Consider the following 19252-nt stretch of genomic DNA (forward strand, 5'->3'; position numbering starts at 1 on the left):
GCGTACTACCCGCACATAGAGCAGAACCACAAGTGACAAAAGGCACAGATTGGACACTTGTCAGCTTCCCTCAAGTTTTGATGGGAAATGTAGGCATCCTGGTCTCGCAGCTTCGCTCTCTGACTACTGTCCAATGGACTTTTCAACTGTCACTTGTCCAACATTCTGCCAAGCTGCCTACATTTCCCATCAAAACTTGAGGGAAGCTGACAAGTGTCCAACCTGTGCCTTTTGTCACTTGTGGTTCTGCTCTAGCTTGGCCTTTCCGTGCCCCCTCCCCTTCTGCCATACAAGGAAAAACACCCGGATCAGTCCTAATAAGGACAAACCAGGGAGGAGTCGGGCGCGTCAGCTCAGGGGTGTCACTAGATTTCTGCTCCGGGGGAGGCGGCCGGTCAGCCAGTCCGCGATCTCCGTGGCATGATTAGGACCCTCTCTCTTTTTTGGGAGCAAGACACATTTGCGCCCCAACATGCAGGTGAGCCGCGCAGCTTCAGGGGACGCTGCGTGAGATACGCCAGAGAGAAAGCCAGCTGGTCTAGTGGCCTCACCTGCTGCTGCACTCAGTTTAGTGGGGCTCAGGAGGGCAGAAAATGGAGGTTCTTTCTCCGAGCTTCTAGTCCCAGGGCCAAGCTACAAGTGACGAATGACACTTGAACGGCAAGTGGATTTAGAGGAGAGCAAGTGAACAGGGAGAAATACACTTCCCGTTCAAGTGTCATTCGTCACTTGTAGCTTGGCCCCCAGTCCTTGAAATACTCGTGAAGGTGCTAGTGGCAGTAATTACGTCTGTTCTCACCTTCTCGTGTCCCTATCCCCTCTGTGAGCACATGTCATGCATGGTTGTTATTGTAGTTGCGACGGTGAGTGTCCGCGATGAAGATCATTGAGTTGCTGTTAAAGAGCCACGGCTTTTTCTTGGCTTCCGCTTTCTCTGCCAGTTTTTCCTGCCTGTTATTTTCCCTGTTTCGGATAGGTGGCGCTGTTGTAAAAAGTTTGCTATTGTATAGGCAAGAACACAGCAAAGCTCACAATTGTAAGACGTATGGGCTTCTTTGGGGGGGGGGGCGCTAAACCTTGTTGGAAAATGTCAGCCTGCTTCGAGAAGCTGGTGTATGGAACAGATGTTGGCTCCATTTGAAAATGAAGACCACGGGTGCTCTCCGTCTTCCCCTCATCGTCGACCATTCAGCACTTAAATGGCCGGCTTCTGAAAGAGTGGAAGGGGATGTACTAAAACGAATGACAGAATTGCCCATTGGAAATAATGGAAGAGGCTTGAATGCCCATTGGAAATAACGGGAAACTGGATGGCCCATTGACTTGCATGGGCTCCATTGAAACGGGATGTACTAAAACAAATGACAGGGTTTGCCCATTGGAAATAATGGAAGAGGCTTGAATGCCCATTGGAAATAACGGGAAACTGGATGGCCCATTGACTTGCATGGGCTCCATTGAAACGGGATGTACTAAAACAAATGACAGGGTTTGCCCATTGGAAATAATGGAAGAGGCTTGAATGCCCATTGGAAATAATGGGAAACTGGATGGCCCATTGACTTGCATGGGCTCCATTGAAACGGGATGTACTAAAACGAATGACAGAATTGCCCATTGGAAATAATGGGAGAAGCTTGAATGCCCATTGGAAATAATGGGAAACTGGATGGCCCATTGACTTGCATGGGCTCCATTGAAACGGGATGTACTAAAACGAATGACAGGGTTTGCCCATTGGAAATAATGGAAGAGGCTTGAATGCCCATTGGAAATAATGGGAAACTGGAATGCCCATTGACTTGCATGGGCTCCATTGAAACGGGATGTACTAAAACGAATGACAGAATTGCCCATTGGAAATAATGGGAGAAGCTTGAATGCACATTGGAAATAATGGGAAACTGGATGGCCCATTGACTTGCATGGGCTCCATTGAAACACATTAGAACTGCATTGGAATTGGATGGTCTAGCTGTGCTGCTGACTCCTTTTGATTTTGCCGTTGCAATGACAGATGGTACTGTCCGCAAGAAATTTTTAGTGCCATCTTCAGCAAGGGACATGATTCCAAACTGTGTGGTGAGTTTGGGAAAGCGCAATTTAAAAATCGAATGGATCTATGTGGATCCATAGGTTTGAAGGATGGGGGATGACTTGTGGGGAAAAGTCTGTAGCAGCTCACATGTTATTGTTCTGTGTTTTGCCCCCCCCCCCAAGAGATCTCATGCACAGCATTTCAACCTTGCTCCGGCTATTTTCTTTAAATGCCACTCATTGCAGCCACCTTTGCGTCTCTCCCGCACTCGTTTCTACTGTTATGTGGAGAAGTATGCCCACACACACCATCTAGTGCACACTTGCACCATTCATGAACTGGCAGTATACAAAAGCAATAGTCCAGTGTCACCTAAAAACTTGCCAACATAGGAGGTACATTGAATCACAGCTCTGATCTTCATGTGAGCCGCAGAAAATAACATGATACCTGTAGCACCTAGAAGACATGCAACATTGCATGTATCTGCATGTTTCTAGTGAGGAAACATTGAGGAGAAGCTAGCTATCTGATCGTCCTGGCAGTCTATTGGGGGGCCATTAGGCAGTTGAACAATCCCCAGGAGCAGCGGTTAATGAGATCAAAACTGAGCAGGAAATAGTCAAAACCCAACACAACTATTTCTGCTGTGGACCTGGCTGTGCCATGTACTTTGAATTTCCCTGTGTTGTTTCCATATTTGAAAAATCATGGGAACCGCAAGGATAAGAATGGATAATGGTTTTAATGTCTTCCAAATCTGCAGCTCATCGTTCAAGAGAACATGGGTCGCAGCATACATTGTCAGATTGAAGAGGAAAAGAGCGGTAGTCTAGCAGCACCTGTCAGGCTGACAGCACTGATCATGTTGTTAGCCAGTCAGCTATTCGCTGTTATCTTATTCTGATACTTGCCGAAAAGGAGCTATTATCTGGTATTGCTCTGTGGCTTGCGAATTTGGTCGTTTGGCATGAGTCTTTATTTGGGCCAATTGGAAATTTTTGGTGGGTTTCCCTCGGGATACCCGATACCCTAGTTAAAGAAAGAGGAGAAAAATCCAAAGCAAGCCAAAGGTCTGGAGTGGCTTTTTGTGTTGCCATTACTAGGAAGACTGGCGCGGCGCAACTCTAGTATTATTCCCCCCCCCCCTTCTTGTTGCTTATGTAGTGGGGAAAAGGGAATTATTTTGACGGGGTTTGTTATGCAAATGAGGATCACTGCTTCTTGTGTGTGGCGAACATGTACAAATATGTTTTCCTATAACGCACCTATGTACATAATTGCCATATTCTCAGACAGCAGGTCGCTCTGCATGGACCGTCCATGCCGCTAGGAACCTGACACAGTGGCGAGGAACAGGTAATGCTCTAATTTCCCCTGTGCAGATGCGGCAAGGAATATCTCAATTTATTTGTGTGTTGAAATGCAAGTGGGAGGGCTGGCCATGCAGTCTTGTGTAACTATTAGCGCACGAAAGGAGAGAGAGACCTGACTTTGACAAATCCGGCTTTAGAAACCATCATCTTTTTTTTTTTCATTTTGTTGAGATAGGAATGGCTTAAACATCCATAAATATAAAATCCTATAACATTATGGTCTTAGCGTCTATCCGTCACCTCACAACAATAGCTGGAGCATGCGCCTTTTGGGTGCCTGAAGGAAGCCCTTCCTCACTTTGATAGGCTGGGGAAACAAACGTCCAGAATTTGAAGCTGCTTGGCCGAATCCGGATGTACAAGATGAAAGAGGGGCAGCCGCTCGCCTTCCAGATCGGCTAGAGGGGAGGGAGGAAACCACCACCCTGTCAAGCCAGCACGGTAGGGGAGGCAAACCCGCCCTCCTGCAAACTGGCAGCTAGAGGGGCAGCCGCTCGACTTTCCCTCGCTGCCTGGATTGCGCCACTTCGCTGCGCATGCCATGCCACAAGCCGACCTCCTTCACCATCTCCAGAGTCAGATCCTTGCTGCGGTGCCCTTGCTCATGGACAAACTGAATCAGATCGGCCCTGACCTCCAAAGGAACCACAGGCCCCTAATTGGAATGATGGTCCCTGGGTATATTAGAAGGGGTCTGGGGCTGGAATGACAGGCCCCTGACAGGAAGGATGGCCCCTGGGTGTGACAGAAGGGGTCTGTGACAGGAATGACAGGGCCCTAAGTGGAATGACGGCCCCTGGGTGTGCCAGAAGGGCTCAGGGACTGGAATGACAAGATCCTGACTGGAAGGATGGCCTCTTGGTGTGACAGGAGGGGTTGGGGCCTGGAATGACTGGAATGATCAGGCTGCAGGCCTGCTGCCTGTGGCATTCCAGTGTGGGCCTTATCATTCTAGTCCCTGCGTCCTTCTGTCACACTTAGGGGCCGTCATTCCAGTGTGCATCCTGTCATTCTAGTCCCAGAGCCCTTCTGATATACCCAGGAGCCATGATTCCAGTTTTGAGCCTGTTATTTCCATCCTAGGGCCCGTCTGTCACACCCAGGGGGCGCCATTCCAATCAGGGGCGTGTCATTTTGTTCCCACAACCCTTCTGACATACCCTAGGGCCATGATTCCAGTTAGGGGCCTGTCATTCCAGTCCTAGAGCCCCTCTGTCACACACAGGGGCTGTCATTCCAGTTAGGGGCCTGTCATTCCAGTCCCCTAGTCCTTCTGTCTCACCCAGGGGCCGTCATTCCAGCATGGGGCCTGTCATTCCAGTCCCAGAGCCCTTCTGTCACACCCAGGGGCCGTCATTCCAGCATGGGGCCTGTCATTCCAGTCCCAGAGCACTTCTGTCTCACCCAGGGGCCGTCATTCCAACATGGTGCCTGTCATTCCAGTCCCAGAGCCCTTCCGTCACACCCAGGGGCTGTCATTCCAACATGGTGCCTGTCATTCCAGTCCTAGAGCCCTTCCGTCACACCCAGGGCCCGTCATTCCAGCATGGGGCCAGTCATTCCAGTCTCAGAGCCCCTCTGTCACACCCAGGGGCCGTCATTCCAGCATGGGGCCTGTCATTCCAGTTCCCGATCACTTCTGTCACACCCAGGGGCCGTCATTCCGGCATGCGGCCTGTCATTCCAGTCCCAGAGCACTTCTGTCTCACCCAGGGGCTTTCATTCCAGTCAAGGTCCTGTCATTCCAGTCCCCGAGCTCTGATGTCACACCTAGGTGCCATCATTGCACTCTGGGGCTTGTCATTCCAGTCCCCGAGCCCTTCTGTCACACCCAGGTGCCGTCATTCAAATCAGGGGCTTGTCATTCCAGTCCCAGACCCCTTCTGTCCCACCCAGAGGCTGTCATTGCACTCAGGGGCCTGTCAATCCAGTCCCAGAACAGTCTATCTGGGCCAAAAACCATACCACGTTTTCTTTGCTCCTTTTTTTTTTTTTTGCTCTAATGTATTTCAATGGAGCCCATGCAAGTAAATGGGCATTCCAATTTCCCATTATTTCCAATTGTCATTCAGGCCTCTCCTGTGGGATTGGCAAATATTAGTAAAGACTATGGATTAATCATAGCAATAATGGTGAGCTAGCAAGAGGCATAAGATGGATTCTTTGTGTTTTGAAGTGGCTGGTCTCTGTCTTTGGCCACCCCCCCCCTTCTTCTCCCTAGCTGTACGTGGAAAGAAAGAATGTCTATCCTTGAAGATAGATAACTGGACATTCCTGCCAGTATATGAACAGGGCAAAGCTAGAAACAAAGGGAGAATTTTGTGTAGAAAAGTAACCAGTTGTGGAATGAAGGAAGATGCTGCTATGGAGACCAAGAAAGGATGGTACATGATGTTGTCGCGAGACTGAATGGTGGACAATAGTCCAATGTAAAGGTATAAAAGTGATCAGGTGCCTTATTCTGAATGTGACTTTCGTTTCTCCAAAATGATGTCACAAGCCCTTAAAAGAAGCATGTGCTCCTTTGTTCTGTGGTACATTCTAAGCTCATTTTGTAAGCTGGTACCCTATATTTGCAAATATACTCTGTTACAACAGCCCTTGTCTGTCTCATCTCTCTTTTGCTCAGAAGATTGGAAGGGGCAAAGGGAAAGAGCACTTTTTTGTGCAACACTCCCATTATTTTCAATGGGCAATCCTGTCATTCGTTTTAGTACATCCCGCAAACTGGCAGCAAGAGGGGCAGACGCTGTCCTTCCCCTCGCTGCTTGGACCGCGTGAGGGGAGGGAGAAACCTGAAGGGCTGGGGGCATGAAGAAGGGCTGGGGGTTTGGGAGGAGATCCAGAGAACCATCCATCAGGCGGGAGAGGCTGGGATAACCTGTGGGTGACTGGAAGGGGGGCGACGGCTGCAGAGTCATTTACAAATCTAACCAGTAGTCCCCGTGTGTGGTTGCCAGCTCCAGGTAGTGAAATTCCTGGAGATTTTGGGCCAAGCTACACATGACGAATGACACTTGAACAGCAAGTGTATTTCTCCCTGTTCACTTGCCCTCCACTCAATCCACTTGCCGTTCAAGTGCCATTCGTCATGTGTAGCTTGGCCCCCAGAGAGCTGAAACTGGAAGTACTTCACATACGCAAACATTGTATATAAAGAAATCTTTCAGCATTGACCACTGAATGTTATGTTTCATAAAATTTTTTAAAAAGCACAACAGGTTTCTAGAGCCCGTTGTGTTTATTTGCACAACGGGCTGTGTTTCTAGTTATAAATACGCGAGCAATGCTTAGGGTACAGTCCGCTATTCCAGGGGAACAGCACACAAAAACGTTGAGCTACTGTCTCTCTTCATCTCCGTCCCCCCCACCCCAGCATTGAATTCAGTAACCAAATAAGAGCAGTACAACCCGGCGAGCTTGCTCTTCTCCCCAAACCACGTTCTTCTCCCCAAACCACGTTCTTCTCCACATTCCACAATATAATCCAGTTTTTTGCAAATTTTATGATGTCCATTCCGCTTCCCCTTCACTCTCTTACCACCCCGCCCTACACTCAACAAGGGGGATTGATGGGCTTTTCAATGATAAACGTTTGAATGAAACGGGAACTATCTAGAGGAAAAACCACTTCGAGCTCCACCTGGTGGTTATTTAAGGAAAAGGTTTTCTGAAAGGAAAATTATTGCGGAGACGGTTTGAGCATGTGCAAAATGGAGGAGCATGATGGGATAGTGGCCATTTCCACACACATTGAATAATGCACTTTCAATGCACTTTAGTTATCCTTTAGAAGTGGATTTTTTGTTCCACACATGGAAAATCAGTTACAAATGTTCACTAAAGCGTATTGAAAGTGGATTATCCAACGTGTGTGGAATCAGCCACTGTCTCCCGTCTTGGAGGTGATTGGAAGAGACTCGTGGAATCTTGAACACACGGAAAGGTGCTCCGGCCGAGTGGACAGCAAAGCAACAGATAAGCACGTGTATGTTTGTTCTCGTGCCCTGCACGAGCATTTCGTCTCGTTTGGTCTGGCTCTCAGAGCCAAGCTACAAGTGTCTCCTGACACAGGTTGGACACTTGTCAGCTTCCCTCAAGTTTTGATGGGAAATGTAGGCGTCCTGGTTTTACAGCTTGGCTCTCCATTACAGCTGCAAGACCAGGATGCCTACATTTCCCATCAAAACTTGAGGGAAGCTGACAAGTGTCCAACCTGTGTCCGGCGTCACGTGTAGCTTGGCTCTCAGTGTAGAGACAAGTGGGGTCCCCCCCGCCCCGCGCCATTCCCAACCCGGAAGACGGCCATGGCCGGCGTGCTTTCTACTTCCCGGGTATTGGCAAAGTTTCACGTGGCAGATGTGCCGGAGGTTGCATTTCTGCCGGCCTGAGTAGAGTATGAGAACCAAGGCAGAGATTCGACTGGCCCTTCCTGTCCTTCTTAACCCCGGTAGAAGTGACAGCTGTTCATAGGAAACGGGGGGGGAACGCCCCTCCCTTTTTCCTCGCGCAAAAAGCCGGGAGGGACTACCCTCCAAAATGCGGGTCTTTTGTATAGAGGGAAATCCCACATAGTTCAGATTCCCCGCCCCCCAAATGCCTCGCAAGTACTTTTAGTGCTAGAAGGAAAGGAGGAAACGGGCCAGTATTGTCCTATTACAGATGGTGAGAGAGAATGAGAGGTGGTGTGCTTATACTGCAAATTGGATTCTAAGAGGGTTGATAAGAAAAGTGTTTTAAGATTATTATCCTTAGGTTGCAGGGGGCGGAGGGAGACAGGTGAAACTGGCAAACTAATGTAACACTGCCTTTTGCAGATTAGGGTGGGAAATACAGCTTCCCCAACTTTAGGACTTGCTTTTCTTATGGGGCCTGAGGGTCAGCAAAATGATACTAAATGAGGGCCAAGCTACAAGTGACGAATGACACTTGAACGGCAAGCGTATTTCTCCCTGTTCACTTGCCCTCCACTCAATCCACTTGCCGTTCAAGTGTCATTCGTCACTTGTAGCTTGGCCCTACGTGATCACAAGTGGAGCGCAAGTGAACAGGGAGGAATACACGTGTCTGTTCACTTGCCAGGCAAGTGTCATTCCTCACTTGTAGCTTGGCCCTGAGAGATAATGCAGCCCATATCCATTGCCACCCACCAGTTGAGCACGTTAGTTATACAGAGAGGAAACTGATAATCCAAAACTTCAGACAGCTAACAAATGGGAGACAGGGATAAACAGAAAATATATGCATTCATTTTCTAGGCATGGGGGCATTGTGATGTAGCCCTTTGTCATACATATTTTGTACAGTCCGAGATACATGCACCCTGGCTGAATATTGGTGGTGTGCCATGCTTGTAGGCATATTTAGTTGAAATTCTGTCCTTTGTGTGGCTTTGAAAGCAGAGAGGAATGAGGTGAGAGTCATTTTGGGTTCTCAGTTTACTGTACTAACCATATTTTAACTTTATACCATCTCTTTTCTGATGTACTGTTACATTATGTCCATTGCTGCAGAGGTGTAAGCTGTGTTAGTCTGTGGTAGCAAAATCAAAAAGAGTCCAGTAGCACCTTTAAGACTAACCAATTTTATTGTAGCATAAGCTTTCGAGAATTGGCAGGATTGACCTGTGTGAGAGAACAGGATTCTAAGGGCCAAGCTACAAGTGACGAATGACACTTGAACGGCAAGTGGATTGAGTGGAGGGCAAGTGAACATGGAGAAATACACTTGCCGTTCAGGTGTCATTCGTCACTTGTAGCTTGGCCCTAAGTCCCACTCATCCAATACTGACCATACATTGCTGGAGTTCTACAGATTCTATAGTTACACTGGTACAGTGGCTAGTATCGACTCCTAACAGTAGTGTATCTTCTGTGTGTGTGTGTGTGTGCACGCACACATGCTGTCAAGTTACAACTGACTTACAGTAAACCTGGCAAGGGGCTCGGAAGGCAAGCGAGGAGCAGAGGTGGTTTGCCATTGCCTTCCTTTGTAAAATCTTCCTTGGTGATCTCCCATCCAAATACCGACCCTTCCTCGCTTCCAATATCTGATGATATAACTATAACATTCCACCCCCTGTGCATCTTTGAGGTTTCTCCAATGAAAGGGAGCTTGGATGCAGTGTTCCTTGGCTGCATCTGCCATACCCGTACCTGGGGGGTTGGGGCTGGAGGTTATGATGTTATGATTATCTGCTGCAGCTGTGTTTCTTTACTCTCCCAGGATGTGAATTCCTGCTCCTAGTCACTGGGAAAAGAGCCCACAAAGAGCACGTTTGGTGTAGTATTTGAGAGTGTGGGACTCTAATCTGGGGAACCGGGTTTGATTCCTCACTCCTCCACTTGAAGTCAGCTGGGTGACCTTGGGTCAGTCACAGCTTCTAGCTCTCTCAGGGCCAAGCTACACATGACGAATGACACTTGAACGGCAAGTGGATTGATTGGAGGGCAAGTGAACAGGGAGAAATACACTTGCTGTTCAAGTGTCATTCGTCATGTGTAGCTTGGCCCTCAGCTTCACCTACCTCACAGAGTGTTTTGTTGTGGGGATAATAATAGCATACTTTGTAAACCGCTCTGAGTGGGTGTTAAGTCATCCTGAAGGGCGGTATATAAATCGGTTGTTGTTGTTAGAATATAACCTTGAACCCTGTCCCCTCCTCTATGCAGATAGTTCCCAGCAGAATTAGGGCCAAGCTACACGTGACAAATGACACTTGAACGGCAAGTGGATTGAGTGGAGGGCAAGTGAACAGGAAGAAATACACTTGCCGTTCAAGTGTCATTCGTCATGTGTAGCTTGGCCCTCTGCAGCCTCTAGGAAGGAGGGGGGGAGGGGGAATGTAAATGATATACGTTCTTGATATTTAGTTGTGCCACATTCCTGACAATGAACCCAGTAAGATTATGAACTAGCAACTTTTCAATGAAGCTCTTACTAACAAACAGTGGAGTCTTTTGAAGGTTACTTGGCAGATCCTTACATCCAGGTGTAAGTCAAGGATAGAACTGCACTGATTCATATAATCCAAAACTATCACGTGGGAATCTTGAAGACAAAAGTTATCCCACGTGCCCAAAATACCCCATGTTGCAGCAGAGACAAATCTATCCATAGGTCCATCTGTGGGCCAAGCTACACATGACGAAAGACACTTGCCTGACAAGTGGATTGAGTGGAGGGCAAGTGAACAGGGAGAAATACACTTGCTGTTCAAGTGTCATTCGTCATGTGTAGCTTGGCCCTGAGGCTTGCCTTTTGTCTGCCACTTTAGTAATGTACAGTGTAGGAAATTGCAGGTGTCTGGGTGAAATTGTTGAACAGTGGGTAGATTTTTAGTCACTTCAGCTTGAAACCTGAAGAGAAGAATTTAAAATCTAATATATAGCTAAGTGAAACTAACCAAACACCCTCACCTATACATAAACCCAGCTTTAACCCTCTTAGGGCCAAGCTACACATGACGAATGACACTTGAACGACAAGTGGATTGAGTGGAGGGCAAGTGAACAGGGAGAAATACACTTGCTGTTCAAGTGTCATTCGTCATGTGTAGCTTGGCCCTTAGCCTCAAACTTTCTCAAATAGAAAGGCCTGTCAAAGCTTTTGAAAGATGGTCTGTCTGTGAGTCTTCAGGGATTGTGGTGCAGCACTTAGGGCCAAGCTACACATGACGAATGACACTTGAACAGCAAGTGTATTTCTCCCTGTTCACTTGCCCTCCACTCAATCCACTTGCCGTTCAAGTGTCATTCGTCATGTGTAGCTTGGCCCTGAGTATGTGTTCCTGTGTATGGATAGCAAAGACAAGATGGCGCCGTCACATATTGTAATGGGACTTAGGGAAGCAGTGGTCTCTGGTAATTGATCTTGTTCTGTTAAGGAGTTTGTAGATCAGCATGTGCCTCATGATAGTGCTAGTAACACAACTAGAAGAGTGGGTGTTGGACTGAAGGGCTTATGGCACCCCTGATTTGCCAAAAGCAAGGCTTACCCATTTATGGACCACTATTACTTTCAAATAGATAAGAACGGTGTCGGCTTTCAAGTGAAGTAATCACATTTTGAGATTGTGGAGCTATAGTTGTAAGTGTAGAACTTAATAGTATTTGTCTCATAATTCTGATTGTTCTAGGATCCTAATGCAGACACGGAATGGAATGACATCCTACGTAAAAAGGGCATCCTTCCTCCAAAAGAGAAGATAGAAGAGCAAAAGCAGGCAGAAGAGGAGAGGGAACAACAGATCCTACAGCAGCAGTCAATTGGTAAAATAAATAATCTGCCCCCCCCCCCATAATCCAGTGGTTTGCAGCCTATGGCTCTTTTAAAAAGAAAAAGAAATCTTTTAAGGTTTGGCATACTACAGTAACCAGTCTGTGAGGGGGATGGCAGGCAGAGATACTTACAGGACTAAAGGGCATCTTAGAGATGCTTTACAGAAAGAAAATGTAACATTTTGCCCACTTTCTTTATCCCCTGATGTGTGACGTCTATAATGGTTCCTATCTTCCTGACTTCCTCGGTGTTCCCAAATGATTTTTGCTGCTACCAAAAGATGCCAAAAGACCTCTGGTCAATTCTAGGCACATAGCAATTTAATACTGTATAGGAAAGCCTGTTGAATTATATTTTAATTATTTATATATGATGCTTTGCCTTCTGTAATCACCTACACTGTGTGTATATATATTCTCTGTTTATTTTGCTTTATTTGACTATAATGTTGCTTTAATTTGATTGATTTACAATAGAGACACTCATTAGTTAGATTTCACGGCTTGGTATTTTCTGTTTATTTGAGAATGAGACAAACTGATATTGTCTTGATATTACGTGCCATACAACTGCAGGAGGAATATGATCCATTTTAACATAAGTAGACCCTAATATATTCCATTTAAAGAGTGACTCCAAACAAGAAGCCTCCAAGAGAACCCGAGATGGATAATCCAATTGAGAGGAGCAATCACAATAATTAGTACAAGTTAACAAATATGACTTATGATATTAAGATCAGGAAAATGGAATCCTTCTCCATTATTTGAAAGTTGCATCCTCTTTAAAGAAATCTGAGGTAGTGATGATCCCCACATAAATTTTCAAAACAAAAGTATTAATTTTATGGATATATGAAAAGGAATTCCATGCAAAACATATATAATTCAATGTACAATATTCATTTCGAGTGTATTTACTTTACCCCATGATGACAAGTTTAGTGTTGCCAATCTGTCCAAATCGAAAGAGATATCGGCAATCAACTTGCTAAAGTTTAACACTTTACTTAATATCTCTAGAAAACAGTATTCCAAGATAAGCACTGATGGGCACCATTGAAAATGTCCATCCGCAAATACATTCCATTACATATTGTCTCCCAGTGGCATCAACTCTGATTTTGTTCAATTAATTGAATAACTAGACAAATCACCAAAATTATTAATTAAGCTCATGAATATAGGAATGGAAGACTGAGGGCCAAGCTACACATGACGAATGACACTTGAACAGCAAGTGTATTTCTCCCTGTTCACTTGCCCTCCATTCAATCCACTTGCCGTTCAAGTGTCATTTGTCATGTGTAGCTTGGCCCTGAGGTTCTGAAATAAATTATAAAAGATCATCTGCATATAAAATAATTTTAAATTCTAAAGACCTATGTATGCATCTGGTTCCAAAAGTTATCATTTTTCTTCCAAACATATGTTGTCTGTCTTGTATTTCTCATATATCAGTGAAAACCTATGAAGATATGACCCTAGAGGAACTAGAAGAAAATGAAGACGAATTCAACGAGGAAGATGAACGTGCTGTTGAAATGTACAGGTTAGAGCAATATGTAAAAATTGCATGGACAGTTGGATGCCCCAGTATTGGGACTCAATCCTAGTATATGCTGGGCTAATTGATTTTATAAGGGTTAGTCTGTGGGAAACACAGAAGTCAGTCACTATTGCTAATAAAGTACAGACTGTAATAACAATTTAAACTATATTTAGCCCTAACAATACAATCCTAAGCATACTTTTCTGGAAGTAAGTCCAGTTGAATAGATGGAGGTGAAAAGTTGCCATAATCCAAATGTAAACCATGCAGAGTATTGTGCCAGTGCGCTAATATAATCATGTATGGTACTCCTCTGTATAGTTGCTACTTATTGTGAGATCTTGTGTGTGCTAATTCCTAATAAAAGACTCCCAACTGCCAGAGCTTGGGCAGTAGAAACTTTATGGATTGTTAATCATCATGTCAGTTATCAGTAATATTGAGCTGTGCAGTTAATGAGTTATGCAGATGGGCTTTATTATACTGCTTCGTTGTCGATCCCTTGCCATAATGTTGATGTAGTTTGGGTCTTCAATTGTAAAAGGTAGCTTACTGTTGTAAATAAATACTTTTCCCATAGAGGAGAGATGTTGGGTGAGTGAGATGCTACCAATCTAATTGAGTAGTAACTTGTACAATTGTGAAATTTTTAAAAAAGCCTTATGAGTGAGGCGGTGAATTTGACCATATTTTAAAATGTTTTAACCAGGCTTCATAAGTTTTGCCTGAGGATGCCAAGCCTAAAAATTACAAGTAAATTACATGGTTGGTAGAGTATCCACTTTGTGATAATGGGGGACCTTTCATAATTTTTCACGTGGTACCATCTAATTAGCTGAGAAGTATGGTATTATGGTTGTTGTGGGTTTTCCGGGCTGTATTGCCATGGTCTTGGCATTGTAGTTCCTGACGTTTCGCCAGCAGCTGTGGCTGGCATCTTCAGAGGTGTAGCACCGAAAGACAGAGATCTCTCAGATTAGATCTCTCTGGTCTTGCACTCATGTTGATGTTCTCATATGTGCCATATTTTCTGACTCTTCCCTGTGGTTCAGGCAGCAAAGAATAGCTGAATGGAAAGCGACTCAATTAAAGAATAAATTTGGAGAACTTCTAGAGATCTCAGGACAAGATTATGTCCAAGAAATTACTAAAGCTGGCAAGGATATATGGGTCATATTGCACCTTTACAAGCAGGGGTAAGTAAGCCTTTAAAAATATTTCTGATAGCATTTTTTTTCTTTAGCAAATGGGTCTTATTTGAGCTCTTTATATGTAAGATTGTACGTCATCACATGTGGGAAGGGCAGGATATAAGTCAAATAAATAAACTAAACATTCCAATGCTTCCCGTAATATATTTGTGAGGCTGGTATAAACATGCTGTCTCCTGATGGTCTTTACAGAAATTTTTGTACATAGTACTTTTTGCAGAGCAGCGATTCTAAATTGACTCATAGAAGGCATGACTCTTGAAGTGAAATTTTTTTTCTTCTTCATAAAGCATTCCTCTCTGTGCCTTGATAAATCAACACTTAAATGGACTTGCAAAGAAGTTCCCTGAGGTCAAGTTTGTCAAAGCCATCTCTACAACTTGCATACCCAACTACCCTGACAGAAATCTCCCCACAATCTTCATCTACCTTGAAGGGGATATCAAGGCCCAGTTTATTGGACCGCTGGTGTTTGGAGGGATGAATCTGACCAGAGATGGTAAGTCCTTAGGTCCTGCCAACGACCCGGACTTGCAGCAGTCACTGTACCATTCTCTCTTCCTGTGCATTTACTTTTTGTTCACAGAGGCTCTCTCTCTATAGGAAATATATAAAATCCAATCTGGATTTAAATGGAAAGCAAATTGGATCCTTGAGATGATTAGGTCTCAAAACTCTCTGCTGTATTCCCCGTATGTATCCAAAATATCCATTCAAAGCCCATAGCGGTTGAATATTTGATGTGGTCACTTTGTTTCGTGCATGCATTAGGTTTTCAGTCCTTCCTCTCCATATAAATTATCTTTGGAGCAGCTTACAACCACAAGCATCTCCCTTTGTTATTTTATATGTAAACAGCATCAAAAACTGAATAACATTTACAAATTTAAAAAAAAAAACTTAGACTGCAGGTAAAGCAATTTAAAAGTGTCAGATAAAAAACTGGAAAGATCTTAAGCCCTAAAAATATGGTGGCCATAAAATCAGAGGCAACCTTCTAAAACAACATTGGATAAAATCTGGGCCTCTAGTAAAATTCCACAAGGAGTGTGAAGTCGGGTGAGCGTCCATGGGGAGGAAATTTCAGAGCCTGGGCTGGGAAGTCTGCTATCTTGCATGATTTGGTCAAAAAGGAGAAAAACAGCTGGCTGTCATCTGTATGTTGGGAGCATCTCAGCCCACAATTCCAGGTAACACCTCCCAATGGTTTTGTGTTGATGTTAATTGTGTAGAGGGACAAAATGTCAGACTGTGGCTTATTAAAAGTTGCAATCCAGACTATCTCTTGCAATTAGACATGAGTCCATTGATTTCAAAAGACTTTACTGAATATAAACAACCATTATAGTCCACTGGCCAAGATTCAATATCCTGGCTGGTACACGTATATTGTTACGAATGAAGGTAAGGGTTCAGATACAGACTAGCATAGCCCAGCAGGTCCCATCCTCTCCCCACAGTTCTCAAAACAAGCGGCTTGAAGCTGAGAGAACGAAACTTTCCCAAGGCTGGAAGGGCTGTAGTCAAAACGTTCCTCTTCTTTGAGATAAGTGTTGCTGGACTGCTTGTCACCTGCAAAGGAAGAGCTTGAAACACTGACAGGATTAAAATGGAGTCTCTCTGGTTAGAACACATAAGAAACATATGCCAGACCTGACACAAAATAGAGCCCTGCACGACCCCATGTTTTAAAAACATGGAGTTGAATGCAAGCACCATCTTTGATTCCTGTAGAGTGTGCATGTTCATTCGCCCACTAAGAGTGACTTTTTAAAAAAAATCTGGTAAGTATTGTGTTCCAGTAATACCCAAACTGAAAATTAGGAAAAGGGGCAAAAAGCACAAGAAAGAGAAAAGAACAAGTAGCAAAATAGTATCAAAGGGGTTGGTTGTCTTTGGGTAAAGCATACAGTCACAACACAAAGATAATATGGTTCCTGTTCACTTCCATAGATTTTTGTAGTCCTGTTAGCTAAGGAATGCTGCATTGCGTCACATTTCCAATCTATTGAGCGTCCCTTTGCACATGAGGAAAAACAGCACATGAAGCCTCTGCAGTTCATGAAAACTGGGAGGTTGCCAGCCACACACATTAGATGCATCACTGGGACCACATGCTCCCAATACACATAGTTGGTAGACTCCCAGGTTTCATGAACTCAGGGCCAAGCTACACATGACGAATGACACTTGAACAGCAAGTGTATTTCTCCCTGTTCACTTGCCCTCCACTCAATCCACTTGCCGTTCAAGTGTCATTCGTCATGTGTAGCTTGGCCCTCAGAGAGGTTTACAAAGTATGTTATTATCTCCACAGCAGTAATCACCCTGTGAGGTGGGTGGGGCTGAGAGAGCTCCTAGAAGCTGTGACTGACCCAAGGTCCCCCAGCAGGCTTCAAGGGGAGGAGTGGGGAATCAAACCCTGTTCTCCAGATTAGAGTCCCACGCTCTTAACCACTACACCTAACTGGCTCTCTGGACAACTGGGGTGCACCGGCAGTATTAATGGAAATCACCTAATATTGTTCATTTGGTTTAGCTCTTCTCTCTCCCTTCACTCCACCATCAAGTCCGACAAGCAACACTCACTGTAGATTTCTTTATTCAGTCTTAAGGGGGGGAAACCCAGCTTTCTTCAGACTTAATAGAAGGTGAGAATCATGTTAATTTTCTCCTTGAGAGTTTAGATAAATGAGTTTGGATGATTAGATTGCCAACAGTGAGACATCTGATTAATGTTCAGCATTGACTTTCTTCTGTGTCTGGGGTGGAAGCCAATTTGAGCCTTTGCAATAAAAAGCCTGCTTGCTGGGTGGGAAGTGCTCCTGGTTTTTGCCAGTGAAGAAATAAGCAAGAAGTAATGTGGAGTGGGCTGTACACATCTTTAAGACCTCTGTAAGGCTCTGAATGTTTCCTGTGCATCTTTTATTCTGGAACAGCCACCATTGTGCCTCCCCTGTCAGCAGAAGTATAAAGCTGTACTTGCTTCTCTCCATCTAAAGTACTCTGAACAGCTGGAGCGCACTAGCAATTAGCACATCGAGATGTTCAAAAAGATTGTATGGAACTCCCTGTACGTTCCCCAGAGATCGCCTCGATCAGCGAATAAATATTTACTTGTGGTCCCCGGCCTTAAGGAAGCCCGCCTCGCTTCAACCAGGGCCAGGGCCTTTTCAGTCCTGGCCCCAGCCTGGTGGAACACTCTGTCAATGGAAACCCGGGCCCAGCGGGACATATTATCGTTCCGCCAGGCCTGTAAGACAGAGCTGTTCCGCCAGGCATTCGGTGATTGAAGGGGGCGGTGCCATGTCGGCCTCCCACCTTTGGGGTGGGGGAGGGTTCTCCCCACCACTGCACTTTGTTAATTTGTTTTATTGTTTGTATATTGATTTTAGTTCTTGTTTTTATCGATTTTAACTGTTCACCGTCCAGAGCCCCTGGGGATGGGCGGTATATAAATTGAAATATAAATAAAATAAATAACTTAGTCAAAATGGAATAGAAGAAAGCAGATGGATGCATTTATGCCCCAAAGGGCAAGAGCACTGTGAAACTTCCCTTCTTCCCACTTTTGCAAGCCTTCATAATATGTCATTTCCCCCCTCCCTTACATTTAGAATTGGAGTGGAAGATTTCTGAGTCGGGTGCCATCAAGACAGACCTGGAGGAAAACCCCAGGAAACAGATCCAGGACCAGCTGATGTCATCAATTAAGTGTTCTGTTCCAACGAGGAGAGAAGAAAGTGACTCGGAAGACGACTAAGACCTCCTATACTTGACAATCAACCCAATCTGTGCTTATTCAGAAGGAGGTCTAATTGAGTGCTGTGGGACTTTCAACTAAGGGCCAAGCTACACATGACGAATGACACTTCAACGGCAAGTGGATTGAGTGGAGGGCAAGTGAACAGGAAGAAATACACTTGCTGTTCAAGTGTCATTCGTCATGTGTAGCTTGGCCCTGAGAGTACTCAGGTTGCAATCTAAATGCAATTGGTTGCATTTTTAAATAAGAAACTCTGCTTGTATATAAGTCTGCAGAGGAGTAAGTAATGGAGAGCAGTGTTGTTCGATTCATGATAAAATTTTCTACAGGAAATGGGAAGCACTGGTTATGCACGCTCTGTGCACAGGAGTGAATTCCTGTAGTGGATAGTATTTTTCTTGTTTGTCTGGTGCCACGTAGTGCTATTGCATTCTCCCTTCCTCCACATGCAGACAGATGCAGCTATTTTGCATGGTCATCTTTATTATTTTGAAGTTAGCTCAGCTACAGTTGGGGAAAAGGCTGTGAAATGAAACCCAATGATCAAATAATTTTTATACGACTGTACTGAATATTGCAAATACTTCATTGTCCATCTGCAGCTCTGGTACATTAATATTGCTACCACGGTTTTTGAATCACAGCAATAGAATATATATTCAGGATTACAAACTGTGTCTATAATTCTGAAAATTTAGGAAGCTAATTACAGTCTAAAGGACAAACATAGGATATCAATCTCTTTTTGAAGCTCCACTTGAGGATATTTTTAAATAGTAACTTTTTTCAGTGTTTTTTTATTTTGATAAATGACTAAATTAATTATTGTCTTTTCCTCTTCTCTCTCCTGAACAGAGAGCCAATATAATGCTGTCTTGAATTATAAGGGGCTAATTTATGACAGCTGTAACCATATTTTAGGTTCTCCATAAAAGTTGTAATAAAGATGATGCATTACAGTGAAATCCTCTACTTTGTGTACCTTTTTATTAAGGGCTATGTTTAAATTCAATGGCCTATTAAAACATGC

At 44.6% G+C, this 19252-nt stretch overlaps 1 protein-coding gene across 1 annotated transcript; it reads left to right on the forward strand.

The window, feature by feature from the left end:
- Positions 1-348: 348 nt before the first annotated feature.
- On the forward strand, positions 349-19187 carry LOC129346001 (phosducin-like protein 3). The gene is made up of 6 exons (XM_055003251.1): positions 349-478; positions 11552-11684; positions 13155-13245; positions 14298-14441; positions 14747-14955; positions 18074-19187. Exons 1-6 carry the CDS (start codon positions 473-475, stop codon positions 18217-18219), a joined length of 729 nt encoding a protein of 242 aa, XP_054859226.1. The 5' UTR covers positions 349-472; the 3' UTR covers positions 18220-19187.
- Positions 19188-19252: the final 65 nt, after the last annotated feature.

Source organism: Eublepharis macularius, chromosome 19 (assembly GCF_028583425.1).
Source record: "Eublepharis macularius isolate TG4126 chromosome 19, MPM_Emac_v1.0, whole genome shotgun sequence".
In the NCBI taxonomy this organism is placed as follows: Eukaryota; Metazoa; Chordata; class Lepidosauria; order Squamata; family Eublepharidae; genus Eublepharis; species Eublepharis macularius.

Coding starts and splice junctions, on each gene's coding strand:
- LOC129346001 (XM_055003251.1), top strand. Junction 13,246..14,297: donor CGTGCTGTTGAAATGTACAG/GTTAGAGCAATA, acceptor CCTGTGGTTCAG/GCAGCAAAGAATAGCTGAAT. Junction 14,956..18,073: donor GATGAATCTGACCAGAGATG/GTAAGTCCTTAG, acceptor CCTTACATTTAG/AATTGGAGTGGAAGATTTCT.